Below are 18,889 nucleotides of genomic sequence, written 5' to 3' on the forward strand. Positions count from 1 at the left end.
ACAGAGTAAGAAAAGACACCAGGAATTGCAGTTTCTAGCGAAGGTGGGCATCATTTGCTTAGTTGTTAATCGAAGTGATAACAAACCCACCAATTAGTATTTTTTTTGCGCAAATTACACCCATTTTGTGGTCATATATTAGCATTTTGTGTGAATGTCACAACTATATTGTGGCCAAAATAAAATTACCATGTCATGCCTGAAGCCCTGTACATGCTAGTGGATTTATTCTCTAGAACTGCTTTTGTTTTCAATTAAACACAATCGAGAAACTGATTTTAGAAGAATTTGTGAAATATTTGTTTTTAATATGACTGATGACTGAACAGCAAGCATCATTAATTTATTTATGGTTATGTTTTGTTTAATGATAATGCTTTTCTGAAATACTTGACCGTTTAATTTGAATGCCATTAAAATAAAATTAAATGTGTTTCGCCTAGCCCTTCATGTTTTCTCTAAAGTATTGTACACATTTTACAAATTCTGCCTGGGTAATCAAACATAAGCACAAATGTGTGTTTTCTCATTTACTAAATAAAAGTAGTGCTGTGAATTTCAAAATAAGAGCAAGTAAATAAAAACAAAGTATTACATACTGTTATTATAAGTGTTCAAATAAAGTGCTTAACTTCAGAATAATTATTTTAAAAAACAAACAAAAACAAGCAAAATCATGGATTGTAAAAATGCATTATACATAGGTAGAAGGGTTTCCCAGAATTTTGAGATCAACTTTGGGGGTGCGTATTATACATGGGTGCGCATTATACATGAGGAATTACGGTATATAGATTTCTTTTTTTTTTTAATGATTATTATGTCTGATAAACATGAATCTCACTCATGGATGAGCAGCTCACGCGGGCACACGGGGAGACTCGCCACAGCCACTCTCACATGCACTTTCTGTATTCAAACGCGTATTCATCCATCCATCCTTTTCCATCCATTTTCAACACCACTTATCCTGGTTAGGGTCGCGGGGCACTGGAGCCTATCCCAGCTGACTTCGGGCGAAAGGCGTACGACACCCTGAAATGGTCGGCAGTCTGTCGCAGGGCACATATATTCACACCGTCACTGAGTGGTAACTGAACCCACGCTGCCCGCACCAAAGTCAGGTGCTTAATAAATCATAACTTTATGTTTTTTTTCAACATGGTTACATTAGATTTTCAAGGTTATCAAGGGCAAAAGGGTAACAAATCCCCCCCCCCCCCCCCCCCCCCCCCCACCTCCCCCATGTGGAGGAAGGTATTTAAGTCCAGTTTCTGCCCAGATACATCGGTCGTGTCTCATTTCCGAAGCTCTAGAATATCCTAGACTATAAACAGGGTTGTACAGTGTTTATAGCATCATAGAATTACAACAAAGGAACTGGAGTAACCTTTCCCATGTATTTTGTTGTTGCTGTTGTTGCTTTTTTTTCAAATGTTATGCATTGATAGCACACGCATTGGCGTTGATTAATAATAAAAAAAAAAAGTAAACCTCATGAAAATCGGATGCGAACTAAGCAATTTACGATATATTATTTTTTTTTGCCTTTCATGGGAACATCGACCTCTCCAACATGGCCGCCGCATAGCTACGTCAGTAGAGCTAGGCAGCTACAGCGCGCTGGCGTATCTAGTCTTAATATCTATGCCTTGGCGCCACCCGTGGGCGAGGCTACGGAAGCTCGACGAGGGGGCGAGTGTTGAGAAAATGGCCTTCGTTGGAAAAGTTGCGTTCTTTTTCAGGAGTGCTGTCAGGGGCTCACGGCATTTACAAGGTTCAACATGGCGCCCAGCTGTTATCTGCGGCACAGTTTTCGCGACAGGGTTTTTAGGATATGCTTACCGATATGACGTGAACAGTAGAAGTATTCCTCTCGTTGTCGTTCACGCCGAAGAGCAAAAGGTGAGTACGCACAAGTTTTGAAGTTTTATTTGAACTCCAGATTCACCTTTTTAAATGTACGTTGTTGTTTTCTCTTTTCAAAATCATTCTTCAACGTCCTGCCCTGCTTTCAGTGGTCTGCTGCTCCCCAAATGTCTGCCAGAAAGAGGCGTTTCATCCAGTTTGCCTCAATTGTATATAAAGAAGAGCCCTACATGACGCCGAGAGACTTCCTCTTCTCTGTGATGCTGGAGAATGTCGATCGTAAGCTGACATAACAGCATACAACATAAATGTACAGTCGCCTCCTGTCAAAGAGAAAGGGAATTGACATTTGTGGCTCATTCAAGAATCGGAAGACAATTAAGGAATTGTGAAAGTGAAGCTCACTGTTTCCTCTTTCTCTAGCTAGGGTTAGCATGTTTTGCTAGCAGGGTTTTGTGTATTTGGAGAGATGCAACGTCAGAGCATAATTGTTTTTATTTAATAGATTTATTTTATGTAATATTGAGGTATCACTTTTACAACAGATGCATTTCGTTTTGTCTCAGGGCAACTGTAATGTACACAACAAGAGCATGTTTCTGTAGTGATGATTTTCAAGAGAGGGGGGAGGGAGGTGGGGGGGCAGAAAATGTTGTCCAATTCTGGAATGACACATTTAACAAAATATTTGAGTGCAGTTGTACATCGCTGCAAACTACAACTGCGATTGTCCCACCATAAATCATTACCTCTCTGACAGTGTCAACGTCAACTGAGAAATGGTCACCGAATTTGTTGCCAGGCAGAATTAAAGTCCACTTGAAAAAAAAAAAAGTAAAAGTTGCTTGTTTAATTTGGCAACTTGGCGTAGATGGCTTCGCTACTGTACTCTTCAGTAAAATGACGGGTATGGCTAGCAGGAATACATGCAGATACACTCTAAAATAACTCCAAAAACCCAGCTTTTTCCCAATTGGAAGGCCAGTTTATGGAGGAGCATTTTTTTTCTCAATTACATTAGCAATTTGACAAGTGTTCCCAAAACTGACAGTCTGTCAAAATGCTTTATCTGGTTGAAATGGCCACTTCAACCTGAATACAACGCACCAAGAATTTTTAAATTCAGAGGAAATTGAGTTTTTCTTGTGTTGAAAAAAAAGTTGCCTTTTTGGGTAACGTTTTTGTGTGATGTAGCCAAAAGAAAGCCTGGTCAAAAAAAGAACTTCAATTTAGAGTTAAAAAAAAATACAATTGATTTGCCAAGGCTAAAGTTTAAACATCCATTTTCTTAAGCTTATCCGAAGTCTGGTCCAATAAGTTGGTACAGACCGAAATTCCAAAGGGTGTTCTAAGTCGATGCCTCAAAATTACAGAGACTTTTTATTGGGCGTGACTTACCGTGACTGTAAAACTGAACTTATATAGCGCAAGTGGAACCTTATTCTTGAGAAGAACAGTGTGGGCAGCAAAATAGATATAGAATACACCATAGTCTTCTCACTAACTAATGCTATAAACCTATGCTAATGCTATAAAGTCATCTTTACGCTAAATGTTTGTGTAATCATTTCTAGGCCATATACAGTAAAACAATCAAATAAGGAACAGTATGTACAGTGGTAACTGTGAATATTGTTGTGGTGCATGATGACATATTCTTTTATTCATATTCAACCTTGTTCATTTCACGCCGTTCATAACAACAAAATGTCGTATGTCGGGTCTGTCGTAAGCCGTGGACCCCCTGTACTGTGAATTTAATTTATAAAACATCTCAAAATGAAAAAAAGAAGCTTTCCCCCCCTCAACACAGCATCATTAACTGGATCTGATGGGGTGGTGCACCATTTTTTTTTTTCAATATGTACTGGTTTCTTTCATTCTTATGAAATCAACCTTTATGTGATGAATTTTTTTTTAACTGTGTTTCTGGTCTCTGGTCTAGGAAAACTGCAGAAGAGAGTTCTCAAAACAAAAGTAAGTATAGTGCCCTGCACTGAGGAGTTAAGTAAATTACACGTTTTACTTTCCATCGGGGATGATAATACTGATATGCATCTACTCTGACATTTTTGTAGGAAATTGATCAGATGTTGGTCGCTGCTTCCAAAGCTCGGCCTGGCAACAATTTGTTCAGACTTTGGGGAGACAACGGTAAGTTTGAACTGAATGGGGGTTCTTGCATGACTGGCTCGTTCTGTTTATCTCTGCGATCCAAACAGTTAGCTTTCTACAGTATATGTGTCACTTTTGGCGTAATTACACTTATTAAAACAGTTTATTTCTTTACATTCCCTTTTTATGTTTTTTAATATTTATATTTCAATGAAAGGGATTATATTAATTTGTAGTTTTAGGGGGCTGGAACAGATAAATGGCATTTCAATTCATTTTCTTTGGGGAAAAATTTAATGGCGAACTTGGTCACAGAACAAAATAATAATAAGCTTGTAAGTCAATATAGCACTATTTTAGCCATTAATGTTTTATTTTACTTAAATCATACACAAACAAAATGTAAAGCATATTTGGGGTTTTTTTGCGCTGAAATATTTGCAAAAAAGTACTGTAACGCTGAACAGTTGGATATGGGCATTCAAAAGTTTAGAGAAGGTCAAATGAAGTTAACCTTTCAGGGTTATAGTTCATTTTAGGGTCATCCCGCAATTTCATCCCCAAGCCGAATATCTCTATCATTTTGAAAGTGGTGCATATTATACTTTTTGAAACTCACACATTTTTGCAAACCTGTGGTTTTCGCGCCATCCCCAAACACGGATTGCGCTTGACACTTGTCGACAGCACGGGGTGTACAATGAAAGTCAATATTTTCATTTTTAACAGATACAAAGTCAAAATAGTGACAGCTTAAACACCCCCCCCCCCCTTCCTCCCCCTCCTACATTGTTGACTTGACAGCGTTTGTCCACGTGTTGAAAACGAGATTTGGCATATGTATGATGTCACTCCGCCCCAGACGGGAGGACGTGATCCCTCTCAGAATGACTCGCAGCTCCGTTTGTAAATATTTCACCTTAGTTTCATAATGTAAAGTGTTTGTTGTGTGCCCTTTAGTTAGGAATAGTTAAGAATATTGCGTTTTATAATTTGTTGGCAAAACAAACGCTGAAAGTCAGTCTAAACTTACGACATCACTGTCAGTGGCTGATGTCCTGTTCGTTGTCATGCTTCTTTACTGCAAACTAGTGGAGATTGTCTGTAATTGCCTAAATTGAAGTAAAATCTTACTTCAGCAATGTTAAAGTGTGTTGTATGGTCAATATAGTTACACACAATGACATAAGAAAAGTAACTATAATCTAACTAATCTATTACTAGTTTTTATATAGTAACGCGTTACGCAGCTCTTGTTGTTTTGCAGGTTTGATATCCTACACAGAATACCTGTTCTTGCTGACTATTCTGACAAGTAAGTAAATGACCACATCAACAAATTCATCAACAATTCCTAAATGTATTTTCCCTCATTAATGGCATGCAGGTTGCATTTATACGTTCTATTGACTGAGCTTGTGGGGTGAGTTTTGTTAGACGTCGACGTTGATAACTGATGCCGTTTGCTGTTGCAGAGCCACGGACAGGATTTCGTATAGCTTTCAAAATGCTTGATGTGGACGGCAACGAGCATGTGGACAAAAGGGAGTTTATGAAGGTAAAATAAACCCAATGACAGGGATACAGAGCCTTCTTTCTGTTTGACAATTATACTATATCACATATTTTTACCATTTAGTATTATAATACTGGCGGCACGGTGACCGACTGGTTAGCACATCTGCCTCACAGTTCTGAGGGTCGGGGTTCAAATCCCGGTCCCGCCTGTGTGGACTTTGCATGTTCTCCCCGTTCCTGAGCGGGTTTTCTCCGGATACTCCGGTTTCCTCCCACATCCTAAAAACATGCGTGGTAGGTTTGATTGAAGACTCTAAATTGCCCATAGGTGTGAATGTGAGTGCGAATGGTTGTTTGTTTCTATGTGCCCTGCGATTGGCTCGCGACCAGTTGTACGCGAGCCAATCGCAGGGCCCGAAGGTAGCTGGGATAGGCTCCAGCACGCCCGCGACCCTAGTGAGGGTACAGAAAATGGATGGCTATATTAATACTGTTCTTACGAATGGATGAATAGATTGTGGGCTTAAATGTCACACTATTTGCATTTTTTTATGCTGCCTGATGCTGCCACAGCTGAAAGGTGAGGTGGACTCATGCATGGATTCTCATCCATTTTGTTTGCATCACTCAGTACTTCTGTTTCGTCCATTCACTCCAACATTTCCGTGTCCTGACCAAGTCACAAATATGTGACAGAACGGAATTGTGTGATGTTAGTGTATGTGTGCTTCTAGCTTGCATGTCTGTTCTACTTTAGCAGCTGCACGACAGTGTTCATTTTGTTGACGAATAATTTTCGTAATAGTCAAGGGCCTTTTTTTTTTTTTGAAGCCAGCGGCCGCGAGCGGCCATGTGGAAAGAACTATATAAACATAAAAGAATAATCTTCTACTATATCGTTGGCTGAGTGTGCACTAGAACGCTTTTAGAAACATGACCAACTGGAAGAGACAATTACAGTCCAGTCACCCAGAAATCCACATACAGGTATGCATGTTAGTTATAAACATGTAGTTATAAACTATATAAGTTTATAAAAAAAGTTATTAAAAAAATAATTTTTTTATCGCTTAGTTAGCATCTCTAAGTCCGCTGACTTTGCTGCTCAGTGGTTCTAAATATTTATAAATAGTACTGTGTCAAGTCTCAGAGTCTCTTACGTTGGTGAATGGAAAAAGTCCAAAATGTGAAAATTCGAAACATGACAATAAAATAAAAAAATAAAAAATTAATAAATGAAAAATAAAAACCAATTCATAAAGGAACATGCGATTGATCTGGCCGAGCATTCCTCCAACAAGCTTATTCTTCAAAATTGTATTAAGATTAGATGTGAATGAATGTTTCAATAGTACCTCAAATGCTGGCTGACGGGAGTCAAAGAGCGCTAAAAAAGTGAGTTTTTTACTTGTATAGGAATGTCATCCAAGCTATTCTAAGGCCTTGGTTTTCCTCGGAGTTTCACTCCCTCTTTTGATCTTCACTTTTGCTTGTCGAACCCAGTTGAATCCAGTTTTCCATTTTAGTGAGTGCATTTCACCATGTCTCAATATTACTCAAAGCGTTTCGCCTGCGTTACTATGGATACGACTTATAATAACTTGTTAGCCAATACTCAAAGCTCACTTCTGATCAATCTTTCCTGAAGTAATACATGTATGCATAACATATACTCCCCTAGCCTTAAACATACAACATGACACAAAATACTTAATTTGACACGAAAAAGGTCCTATCACGCCATTATCTTTTCCTCACAAATACCTGGGTGGAAACAGATAATTGTGGGCTCCTAATTTTTAGGTACCAAAAATATTTGTAATAAGCTGTTACAGGTTAAATATGTTTGCTAATATGCATAAAGCAAGCAAATGCGAATAAGACTGTATCGCCCTGTTAGATCTTCACTTTGGCACCATCCAGTGGACGTTTTTACAGTACATCTGGTTTATCATAACAAGGTCTTCCTGGCCTGACCCCAATCTGTAATTTTAGACATTATTCGTATAATCAATTATACTAATATTTTCCACTAGTTTTTGCCACTACTCAACAGTATCCATAAAAATATTTAATCTCTTGAGTACCACCATTATGAATTATCAACATTAAAATACACAATAATAGTATTCCAAAGCGTGCATCAAAAAACATAACAGGAGTTGTGGTCCTAAAAGCTGTATTTAATACGGTGGCCTGGAAGTGCAAAGCAATGTAACAAATTGTGAAACACTTTTTACATTTCAGAAAACAAATGAACAAAAGCAAGACCCGCCCGCTTCAACATGATTGTCTCCTGCATCGTGGTCCCAATAAACTAAGAAGTTTATGACGGTTAGGTTTAGATGGAGGGTTGGGGTTAAGGCAGTTTAGGATGAGTTAAGGTGAGGAGTACGGTGGTTAAGGCTGGCACACACTGAGCACCGCCACCATACCCAACTGAACTATGGCGCCGTGTGCGTGGGTTGGCAACTGTTTCGTTGAGCGACCGATCGGTCGGCCACTGGTTTTGACGCAATTCAAAATTAGAATTTCCGTTGCGCAGCGTCTTCACGCCCCAGTTTACTCTTGCGCAACCTGATTCTTCCTTAACTCTTAGTCTATCTTTTTATGGTTTAAGAAATGGGATTAAGTGCAATATATTGTATATACAGCATCAAACGCCTATACAGGCTCGCCGTTCAGGGTGTCCATATATGCGGTCTCGTTACATCTGCGTAGCCTACACTTCCCGCGATGCAGGAGCCAATCATGTTGAAGAAATTGAAGGGAATGTTTACACGCACACACCCTTAACACACTTTTTATTTTAGTCAACTAAATTTACTGGAGTTTTCGTCGACTATAATCTTATGGGATTTCGTCAATTAAAAATAAACTAAAAGTAGAACTATTTAAATGACACAATTATGACTCAAACTAAATTACATTTTAGTCAAAAGACTGACTGAACCGAAATAAAAATGTGCTGTTAAAATTAACACTGGTGTACAAGCATGGTTCCATGATTAGAAGTGCATGTTTTCATTTTTCTTCAACAGCCTAAGTATGTCTTCATAAAGATCATAATGCTTCTTTTTTGAAAGTTGTTCATCATTTTTCTCCTTGTTTTTGTTTTTCAGCTCAAGAACATTGGGAAAAGTAAAATGAGAATTTCAAAGGACATCACAGAGGTGAGGAAATGCCCACTGTCTTTTTTTAATCAGGATTCTGTCAACAAAGCCCAACTTTAGTTTTTTCAAATTTGTTGAAATGTGTTATTTCTGCACTGCTGGAATCTTGCAGAGATCAGTTGAAGAAGGCGAGCATGTGAACACGACGCTGCAGGCATACTTCTTTGGAAAGAGTGGCCAAAACAAGTTGCAGTATCAAGAATTCCACAAGTAAACAGTCTGTGCTTTGCTCAAAGGCAGTTGTCTGGAAATAGACTCGCATTTTATACGACAACCAGTTGTCCTTTTTATTTTTTTTTTTACATTTAAATAGCGGTGAATCTTTTTTCCGTTGGTTGGCTTTGTGAGCATTATTAGCTTTACTCCATGAATCAAGAGTGGAAGAAGTCAGGCTAATCGGTTAATCCGGCCCACCGACCAATTACATTATCAGTGTTTGAACCCCGGTCCTCAGAACTGTGAGGCAGATGAGATGTGCTAACCAGTCGTCTACCGTGCCGGCAGTACTAATAGGTAATTGATGTATTGTGTAAAAAAAACAAAAAAAAAACATTTATATGCATCCATTCAATTGGTTAGTTAATTTAAAACATTACTATTAAAACTATTTTATTAATAAAATGAAGCATTTTATGTAATACATAGTTTACTTCATGTATGAGTAACCTGGTCCATCTGTCCATTTTTAAAAATCAGTTGCCGGACAAAAGTTTGCCCATCCCTGCTGTAGATCAGTCACTGGTAGAAATAGACCCATTCATTAAAAGATTGGCTTCGGTTGTCAGTGTAAATGTGCGTCTTGAGATTGTGTTGAAATTATTTAGTTGCCATTTGGTCAACTGTCTGTCTCTTAGGTTCATGGAGGATCTACAGGCTGAGGTTCAGGAGATGGAGTTCCTGCAGTTCTCCAAAGGAATGGACACCATGCGACGTGAGGACTTTGCCGAGTGGCTGCTCCATTACACCAACGAGGAAGACAATGAGATTTACTGGGAAAACATGAGGAAGAGGATCCCTGCTGGCCAGGTACGCTGCAGCATGGCTTTTCGTATTTCTTGCCAAAGTGCAACATGCAAATGACATATTGCCCACTGCAGAGCATCACATTTGAGGAGTTCAAAGCCTTCTGCCTGTTCACAAACAATCTGGAGGATTTTGCTTTTTCCATGAAGATGATCAGTGAAGCCAACCGTCCCATAGGAATGGGTAGGACCTCTTTTCTAGCTGGAATGCACAGCAAGGAAGAACGCTGTCTGAAACAATTATGTGTTTCTATATTACGAAAACAGCCCAGTTCAAGCGGGCCGTGAGGATAGCCACAGGCCACGACCTGTCCGAGAACGTGTTGGACACTGTGTTTAAACTCTTCGACTTGGACGGGGACAACTGCCTGAGCCACAAGGAGTTCATTGGAGTGATGAAAGACAGAGTGCTGCGGGGGCTCAAGGTAGGTCGATCCATCACTGTGGTTAAATGGTTTGGGGGAAAAAGTTGTCGCTGAAAGATTGATACCACTCTCATGGAATCGAATAGAATTCTGCAAAAATATGAATAATTAAAGAACAAGGATAAAGTAGTGTTACCCAGTGTTGTCAAACTCATTTTAGTTTGCGGGCCACGTTCACACCAGTTTGACCTCAAGTGGGACGGACTCGTACCTGTACAGGAAGTCCTCGACTTTACGACGCCCGTGCCTCGTCCGCCATTTTGTCCCCAGCACCATAGTGTTTCTGCTTAGCGAGTGCATAGTGCTTGTCTGTGTTTGTGCGGCGGGAGTATCTTTTGCCTTTTTCGCCCTCCTTTTTTCACACTCTCAGCAGTAATGGTAAGTACAGCATCTTATTTTCTTTTTTTTATTTCAATACAAATACTCTGCCGAGGTTGTCCTCCTCGGGGTTAACTCCCTTCTCTCGTTGCACAGCTGAGCTGGGTGGCTGCAACAATAAATGCAGGAAGCACCGATTTGCTGCTTTAATGGCTTTATTAGCTCCTCTGCACATTCAACGGGTCCGCCGCTAATCGCGACTCTTCCCCCCCGGTCGCCGTCACTACAGTTGCCACTGTACACACTCGCACCTGCGGGCACTCCTCCCTCCTTCACAGTGCCGCCGGACGACGCCTGCGCAGTCCCGTCTCGACGCACACGCCCACACACACTGAGCTTGCTGTCACAATCACGTGGGACAATACCCATAACAGAAGTATTTTGACATTAGCGGTGAAATCCGACTTACACGGAAATTTGGGTTACGTCGCCAGCGTAGGAACGGAACTCGTTCGTAAATCGAGGACTTCCTGTATAACCCTTGGAACAGTCTGCATAAACTAATAGCACACAAACAATCATGTTTTCATATTTTGGGGAAAATAAGCTAAACACTTGGCTTTAATAACTGGTTGACCCTCTGTTGGCAGCAATAGTGGCACGTTTTCCTTCCAGAGGGCCGTTATAATCGTGAAACCATATAAATTGTTTCATCGCCTGATCATAGTGTTATACTGTATGCACACAACAAAATGATTAACAATTAGTTTTCAAATCAGAAGTCAAGTCTTTTGAAACTGGTACCTGATTGGCCGACTGTCGTATCCCCACACTCCAATACCCCCGAGCTGCTGCGGGAATTATTTCGCTGCAAACAACCCGGATTCAAGCACAAAGTTTAAGGTTTTATGGCCCCAAATATTAATTGAAACGTGGAGAGGCTTCTTCAAGACATCAACTTACATGTTCTGCAACAAAAATCAAAAATGTATTAAAAAAAATAAATAAATAAATAAACGGCGACAACCAATCAGAGGAAAGGGCGCTTAGCCAAATATGCACAAAGCGGATACAAAACTGTGTCAAACAGAAGTAGCTGTCAGAGGGGCCTTTTTTGGACACTCGTATGACAAAACCAAGGTGTTTTTTTGTTTTTTGTTTTTTTTATTAAATGAAATAGATGCTTTTATACTAAGTCTATGTTAGAGAGTCACTATGGAGGTCCAAGTAGCAAAAATACGGGACCTTTAAATCTCGCTATGGGTGAGTATTGTATAGTTCGGCGGATGAAATTGCTGGGAGCTTGACATGTCGCATTTAAGGGGCGCTTCAAATCAGCATCTAGAAACACTTATTGGGGTGGGAGTGTAGGGCCACATTTTACCCCTCAAACAACGCGTGCACACACACAAGCTTTATAAAACAGGTATTCCACGGCGGGCAATTAAACATATGGCTTGGCTTTAGAACACTTGAGCTGGCATGTGGGCATTTTTCTATATACTGTACGATGGTGTCCTTCACTCACTTGAGTATTTTCGGGCTACGTCCCTCAAACGCCAGCTGAACCAACAAATGAAATCACATGTTTATCAAGATGTTTTGCAGAAGAACTTGAGGCCATCTGTCCAACAGTCGAAACTCGAAAGGGGATGGGGTGTTGCAACAGGACAATGATCCTGATCATTGTGCACGTCTGATCTGCAGCAACCGGAAATGTTTGGTGGAGGTTGTTGCTGCCAAAGGAGGGTCAACCAGTTATTAAATCCAACGGTTCACCTTCTTGTTCCTCACTCTGAATGTTTACGTTATGCTCTATCAAAATATATAACGTTTCGTGTGGTATTAGTTTAAGCAGACTCTGACATATCAGACCACATTTTATGACCAATTTATTTTAGAAATTCCAAAGGGTCCACATATGTTTTTTTCCCCCTTTCCACGGTAAGCTATGAATAGCAACAATTATATTGTTTCCCAGTTTTTCGCAACTAGTTACAAGCCCATTTGGGAAAAGCACATTTCGACAATATTCACTTTTTGATTATCATCAAATCTTGTTTCAAATCACACGAGCAATCTTAAATAAGTGCAAATTCAACAATATTATTAATCAGTGTTTTGATTTACACGTGCAGGGTTATCACCCCATGCAAACTAAAGTGGGAACTTTTCACACTGAAAGTGCAGTTATCCCCATTTGCCTTGTAAATGTGTGCGTAAAATAAATACAGAATGTGTCAGACTAGTGCATGAAAAAACAAATGGGTTCCACTCCAGGCGGAGTAATAGTCAAACTAAAAAAAAAAAACTGAGACAAAATAAATATATTAGCTGTGTCTACTAAGGACATACATACTGTATTCACAATAAGTGCAAGCTTGAAACGTAAATTAGCTGCTAATATACAGTACGTAATAGTCACTTAGTAGCTTGCCATAAAAAGCTGGTGTGTTTTAGTGAGAACACAAACAATGAATCTATATGACGTATTTCAGTCTGCATAAACAATTAGCAACGAGTAAGAAGTAAAGAAGTGTGACTAAGGTTTTTCCTGTCAGGTCACCGCAGCAAGTCACTCGCATTATTTGAATGTCATAATATGAGTTCATACATTTATTAATTAAAGATGGGAGGGGGGCAGGTATCTGAAGATTTGGACAACTGATAACCTGCTATTGTTACTTGCATAACAATTGACAAATATGGACCTGTCAACTGTCAATTTTCTTTGCTAGTCCACATCTCATTTTCCAAGAATTCTGGCTTTATTTTATGTGATAAACATATGCAGGTGCATCCACAGAATGGCTTCTCTGGCTACTGGAAGTGTGTGAAGCAGGAGACCCTGAAAGGAGCTCAGGAAGCACTTGGAAACGGCAGATGTCCCATCTGAGTGTGGGGTCGACCGAGGACACGTCTCAGCCCCACCGCCCGAGTGTTGGCATCATCAATGGGACGTGCTGTCGAAAACAACTTGTAAAATCCACTGTAGTTGACAAAAGTGTGAAAGTTGCAAGAGTGAAAATATATCGGTTTTTGAATCACAATTTCATGACATCACCACCACAGTGACGAGTAAAGTATTTTCAGCTCAAAAGGCGTGACAATGGGTGTCCTGAAAGTAAAGGATTTTTACCACATCTGTACAAATGTCTAAAAATGTGTGGGTATTAGGTTGTGTATTTTGTGTGTGTGTGCTCAAGCAGAACCTTTACAAAAAGGCTGTAAAATTGTTTCAGGTTTTCTACAATTTGGTACTGTGTGCACCTTTATCGATACAGTACAATACTTTCAAGTCATGCAATAAATCAAGCTATTAACTATCCTTTTTGTTTTGAATGATTCGCCGTGGTATTGGTTATGACTTTGCTGCACCTAATATTTTCAAGCACATCTTTAATTCCATACTGACTTTCATCATAACCACTTCCTAAATTGATTGCCACCATAAAGTTAATCATGCTTAGTTCTGATTGTGAGCAATTCGCATCGTGTTTATTCCAGTTTTTCGGTGGTGTAGAACTGTCCCGCATCGTACTGTTCGGAGAGATGTTTATTTTGATTCAACCTCCCTTAAAATAATTTAGAACTACATTTTATATTTTACTTGGATTTTCTGTGATATACTAAGATTGGTATGATCTAAAACAATTTTGATTAAAATTGCACACACAAGCTAGAAATCAAAAGGGGGAAAATACTTTTTCATGTCACGGTATATAATTTGAGCAAATGAGTATACAGTGGTGTGGGTTTTGTTTGGTATTTATTGAATAAAGTTTGTAAAAAAAAAAAAAAAAAAACTTTTCATCTGAGCATCTGTTGCACTTCTGAGACAGAAATAAACAGTAAAAGACAGGCAGGCAACATTTCAACTACTACTGTAATTTACTGTAGAATTGACCCATTGAAATCACAAGTTTAACCATTTAAGACTGTGGCGCTAATTACCTATTACATATTTCAGAAAGTAAATAAACCTTACGTTTGTGAGAGAAATTAGTGAGTGGCGGCATGGTTATCAGCGAATACAATATATACACCACTAAAATAAAAGTGACACTTGAGTATGACGCCATCTTTGGTCTTCGTACTACAAACAAAACAAAAATGAATGCAATTTGAATTGTATCAAAAATAGAAATTACAGCCATATTGAAAGGAAATTCACATTTGACAGACAAATGAGACGTTGAGATTACATTAGTTCCTTGGCTTTAAAAAGGAAAATAGTTCTTTTTAGAACATTTTTGACATTTCGTTTTTTGTTTCTGGAGCAACTGTCGGTCAAACGATCAGTATCAATGTGATCCATCTATATTTGCCAAAATTATACACAAATGAAAGAAAAAAAGACTGTCTTTTTTTTTGTTTATTTGTTAAAAAGGGTGTGCTTGGAAAATGGCCTGATGAAAAGCATGAGTCATGTTGTGTCCTTAAGCAAAGTCTTGTCCTCTTCGACGTGGGAGCTCTTCGGTCCTGAGAGGCACATGATGAACTGCAGAGAGGGAAACCTCTGCTTTACGTGGTAGGGAAGTGCTTTGGAATCAATCAATCATCCACTGGAGGAGAAAAGGAGGATGAGAACGATAAGAAAGGTTAATGTAAACTGGAAATCCAACATGGGCTACCTTTTCAGTATCAACATTTGTTTTGCAGGAAATACATTTTTGGGAGAGCTGTGAGAGCTTATACAAGAGACCATCTCGTAAGAAAATTACTTGTTTTCTTTTTTTGCGAATTAGCTTTACATTTTTAAACCTTACTATAAGCGATCTGAATCTCCAGGGATGCCGGCGGCGGTGCGCCCCCCCCCCCCCTGCAAACCAATGACCCCTTAACATTAAACATTGATAGAATTTGTTCTTTTTTTTTGTTATCTAATATCCATCCATCCACTTTCTATACCACATATCATTAGCTTCTTTACTCTCTGCTCACCATGCATACCACCACCCGCACTCGCCATTCCAAGTTTTATTAACTTTGTTTCCGAAGTCCACCCTACTTTGGGTTGATCGTTTAAAAAGTTAGCGAGGGATACTTTACATGATCGTTGCATCTGTTTATAGCCTGTTATGAACCTTGTATTCCTCATTGTCTTATGTATTTATTGTTTCTATTATATTCATTTGTATTGTCTTGTATTTTGCTTCGTTTTACTCTGCCGTCAGACGCCAAGTTGACATTGCAAATGAGAATCTGTTCATGTCAACAATAAATAAAAGCTAAAAATACAAAATTATGGTTACAGTTGAGCTGGAGCCTATCCCAGCTGACCGAGTAAAAGCCGGGTGTACACCCTGGACTGGTTGCCGGCCAACGCAGGGCACAAAGAGGCAAACGACAAGTCACGCTCGCACCTGAGGACAAGTTTCGATTTTGCAATGAACCTAACGGAGAAAACCTAAGCAAAGCACGGAGGGAAAACGCAAACTGGATACAGGAAGGCCGCAGGCGGGATTTGAACTCTGAACCTCAGAGCAGTGAGGCGGATGTGCTATTTTATTTAACACAAGGGTAAATGCTATTGTTGAATTAAATTTTCATTGTTATGCCAGTAAGGACCCAATGACAAAATTAATCATTTGTTTTACGCTTCAGCTATGATGACAAAAACGCATTTTTAATTGAGCCGCATACTTTTCGCTCGATACCATTTTATTTTTATCCCCCCCGCCCCCCCCCCAAACAATAGCAGCCCTCACCGATACAGAGTCCCGATACCGCTAGTACTTTTTGATACATACAATTTAAAATGAACACAATGACATAGCTGTGAACAAAATAACTTGTTCTCTCTGAATGTGTCAACCTGCTGCAGTGCGGAGGACTTACTCCATGCCAGTGGCTGTTATCAGCAGCCCTTCACGATACCTCAAAGTAGCGGAAGGATATTAATACCTGGTATCGCTGAAGTAAGGCCAGTAGCGGAAGGATATTAATACCTGGAATCGGTGCTTTTTTTTTTTTTTTTTTTTTTTTTTTTAAATAATATTTTGTCTGTGTACACGCAGCTTTTGAACAGCACGTTCAAAACAAGAGCGAAGCTATCCGGTCGTACCGCTGCTGGGAGGACGGCGACGTCAAGGGTCGTTCTCCTTCTTTACTGTCACGTCTCCGTCTCCGGCCAGAATGGTGGAGATTTCCCCCTGCATGAAGGCCCAGGGCACGGTGGACCCAGCCAGGGGGCAGCGCTCTCCGCTCGGGCAGTACACCTCGCCGCCTTGGCCCTGGCTGCGGATGAAGCTTCTGGTGCAGGGAAAGCAGAACTTGTGGTGTGGGACGGAGGGACACTGGACAAAGTGGGTGTCCTCCAGACGCTCTCGGCAGAGGGTGCAGCAGAGCAGGGCGCCTTGACCGCCGCCGGCCGACTCGCCGCCGCTCGGGCCCACGGACGCCTGGGAGACAGAGGTGGAGGCGGTGGCGGCGGAGGGACTGCCGGCGGCGGCGCGTCCGGCTGCGGACGTGTGCGCTGAGGACACGCCGGGGCTGTCTCTGGCCGCCTGGCCGGAGCTCAGGCTGTCGGCGACGCCCATGAGCGCAGACATGGGCGAGGGCTGGCTGTGTAAACGAGGGGGGCCGTCCATTCCCGGGAGAGGTTCCATGCCCGGGTAAGCGCCTCTGGACCACACCTCCCGGGACGGGTGATCGGGTCTGCCGTCGCTCTCGCCGTTCTCGGAGCCCGGAGAGGCCTTGCGGCGCCGAGTTGCGCTCTTGGCCTGGACGGAGCGCGCGGCGACCGCCACGGGCAAGCCGGCGTCCGGCTGCGGAAGAACCTCGGGGATGGGCGGCTCCTTGAACAGACGCACGCCGTCGTTTAACAGCTCCGACAGCCCCCGCCAGTCTCCGGTGCCTTGCCGCTTCTCATATTCCACGTAGCGTAAGCCGGAGTTCACCGCTTTCCCGGCGTCCTTGGCAGAGTCGCGGAACATCTGCCTGACCAGGTCCGGAACTCCGGAAAAGATCATCCCGGAGCCGACGGGATACTCCACGAACACCTTGAGCTCGAAGTCCGGCGCGGCGCCGGCATCAAACGCCAGAACGCGCCCCATCAGATTGTGCTCTTTCCTGAAGCGCACCGGAAAAGGGACGCAGGTGCTGAGCGCCGCGAGAACGTCCCTGACCACTTTGGGTTTGTTGGGCCAGCCTTCCACCTTGCTGCGCGCCACCTCGTTGAGGTCCGCCATCGCTTCGCTGCTCCTCCACGCGGCCGGGTCGATGCCCACCAGGGCAGACGTGCTCGCTCCCACGCCCAGAGCCGCGGCCTGTCTCATGATGGGGCCGGCCGAGACCGCCACGGGAGCGGCCCCCGGTCTGGAGCCAGACATCGGCGCGAGGAGCCCGTGCGGGGACGCGACTAAGCCCTGAGCGATCAAAGCGTGGGATATCGTTCCGTGGAGACTCGGAACTGCCCCGGCCATCGCCCTGCGGGCGTTGGGGCTCTGCCGGCTGCTGTCCGACAGCGCCACGTCTTCAGCTCTGTGCAGACCGTTCGGCAGGCGAGACGCGACGCCGTACTCGCCCCTGCCCCTGTCGAGCCGCCCGGCTTCCGCGGACCCGGCCGTGCTGGCTTTGCCCTGCTGCGGGCCAGGAGACCTGCCCTCCAGAACCCCATGCGTGCTCTTCAGCTGCCTGGCGGTTTCAATGAGGAGCTCGATTCTGTCCGCGCCGTCGTAGTTGACGCAGCCCCGGCATACGGCTTCGCTGAACTCCCACAGCATGGCCCAGGGCATCTTGGGTAAATCGCAGAGGTAGCACCACTGGCGTCTCGAGGAGGGCTGCGACGAGGACGACATGTTGTTTACAGGCCCTCGACCAAACTTTCTTCGCTAGGCCTGAACCTTTGCGACCAACGTTTCCTGCTGTTCTTCCTTCTTCGGCCACGGCTCACCACATGCTGCGCACCTGGCAATGTTCGCCTAACAAAGTGGAGCTCGACGGACGACTGTATTCTAGGGCGTTCGCTAGTTTGGAACGTCTTCTTTCTTGGTGTTGTTCGCGTCGATCCGAGCAGAGGGAAGTAAAATCTTACAGGACACCGGAAACACCTACGTACTTCGCGGCCCGAGGCATCATGGGACTTGTAGGCGTCTGCGTTCTATGCGTCCAAATTTCCTTCCAACCAACATGCGTGTTGCCCCACGTAAACCAGTACAACTGGTATCAACACACTCTAGTCGATCGATACTTTATTACGAATATCAACAGAAGTTCTTGGCTATACATCGGATCCCCTTCATTTAAGAGGTAACAACTTTGAAGTCATCAGATTGTACTTAGCTAGCCAAAGAGTCAGTAATATCACTTTAACGCGTGTTGCTTGGAAAGAAGCAAAAAAACAAAAACAAAAACTGTAGCACACTTGAGCCTGCTCTTGCTTTGAGCCACAATACACTTAAATTGCAAGTGCTTCCAATTCATGTTTTAATATTGTCAAGTACTT

At 42.2% G+C, this 18,889-nt stretch overlaps 2 protein-coding genes across 3 annotated transcripts; one reads left to right on the forward strand and one right to left on the reverse strand.

Annotated features, from left to right (window-relative positions):
• Positions 1 to 1,657: 1,657 nt before the first annotated feature.
• Positions 1,658 to 13,768, forward strand: micu2 (mitochondrial calcium uptake 2). 2 transcript variants are annotated; one of them, XM_061752899.1, is made up of 12 exons: positions 1,658 to 1,905; positions 2,019 to 2,148; positions 3,815 to 3,846; positions 3,948 to 4,023; positions 5,252 to 5,299; positions 5,460 to 5,542; positions 8,625 to 8,675; positions 8,788 to 8,885; positions 9,530 to 9,701; positions 9,773 to 9,881; positions 9,965 to 10,122; positions 13,235 to 13,768. In XM_061752899.1, exons 1-12 carry the CDS (start codon positions 1,711 to 1,713, stop codon positions 13,334 to 13,336), a joined length of 1,254 nt encoding a protein of 417 aa, XP_061608883.1. In that variant the 5' UTR covers positions 1,658 to 1,710; the 3' UTR covers positions 13,337 to 13,768. The 2 variants fall into 2 exon arrangements, with proteins under 2 accessions (XP_061608883.1, XP_061608885.1); XM_061752901.1 differs by having other exon boundaries at positions 13,247 to 13,768.
• A 1,031-nt stretch (positions 13,769 to 14,799) lies between these two features.
• On the reverse strand, positions 14,800 to 18,803 carry LOC133467718 (interferon regulatory factor 2-binding protein 1-like). Its single transcript, XM_061752896.1, has 2 exons — positions 16,508 to 18,803; positions 14,800 to 15,005 (listed from the first exon to the last, which is right to left on the reverse strand). The coding sequence occupies exon 1, from the start codon at positions 18,240 to 18,242 to the stop codon at positions 16,530 to 16,532; it is 1,713 nt and encodes a 570-aa protein (XP_061608880.1). The 5' UTR covers positions 18,243 to 18,803; the 3' UTR covers positions 14,800 to 15,005; positions 16,508 to 16,529.
• Between the last annotated feature and the right edge of the window lie 86 nt (positions 18,804 to 18,889).

This window comes from Phyllopteryx taeniolatus, chromosome 17 (assembly GCF_024500385.1).
Source record: "Phyllopteryx taeniolatus isolate TA_2022b chromosome 17, UOR_Ptae_1.2, whole genome shotgun sequence".
Classification (NCBI taxonomy): domain Eukaryota; kingdom Metazoa; phylum Chordata; class Actinopteri; order Syngnathiformes; family Syngnathidae; genus Phyllopteryx; species Phyllopteryx taeniolatus.

What these genes read in the sequence shown, in the direction of transcription:
- micu2 (XM_061752899.1), top strand. Translation starts at nt 1,711, where the DNA reads ATGGCCTTCGTTGGAAAAGTTGCGTTCTTTTTCAGGAGTGCTGTCAGG. An exon ending in TTCACGCCGAAGAGCAAAAG is followed by an intron (nt 1,906 to 2,018) that starts GTGAGTACGCAC and finishes CCCTGCTTTCAG; the next exon opens with TGGTCTGCTGCTCCCCAAAT. An exon ending in CTTGCTGACTATTCTGACAA is followed by an intron (nt 5,300 to 5,459) that starts GTAAGTAAATGA and finishes TTGCTGTTGCAG; the next exon opens with AGCCACGGACAGGATTTCGT.
- LOC133467718 (XM_061752896.1), bottom strand. Translation starts at nt 18,242, where the DNA reads ATGTCGTCCTCGTCGCAGCCCTCCTCGAGACGCCAGTGGTGCTACCTC.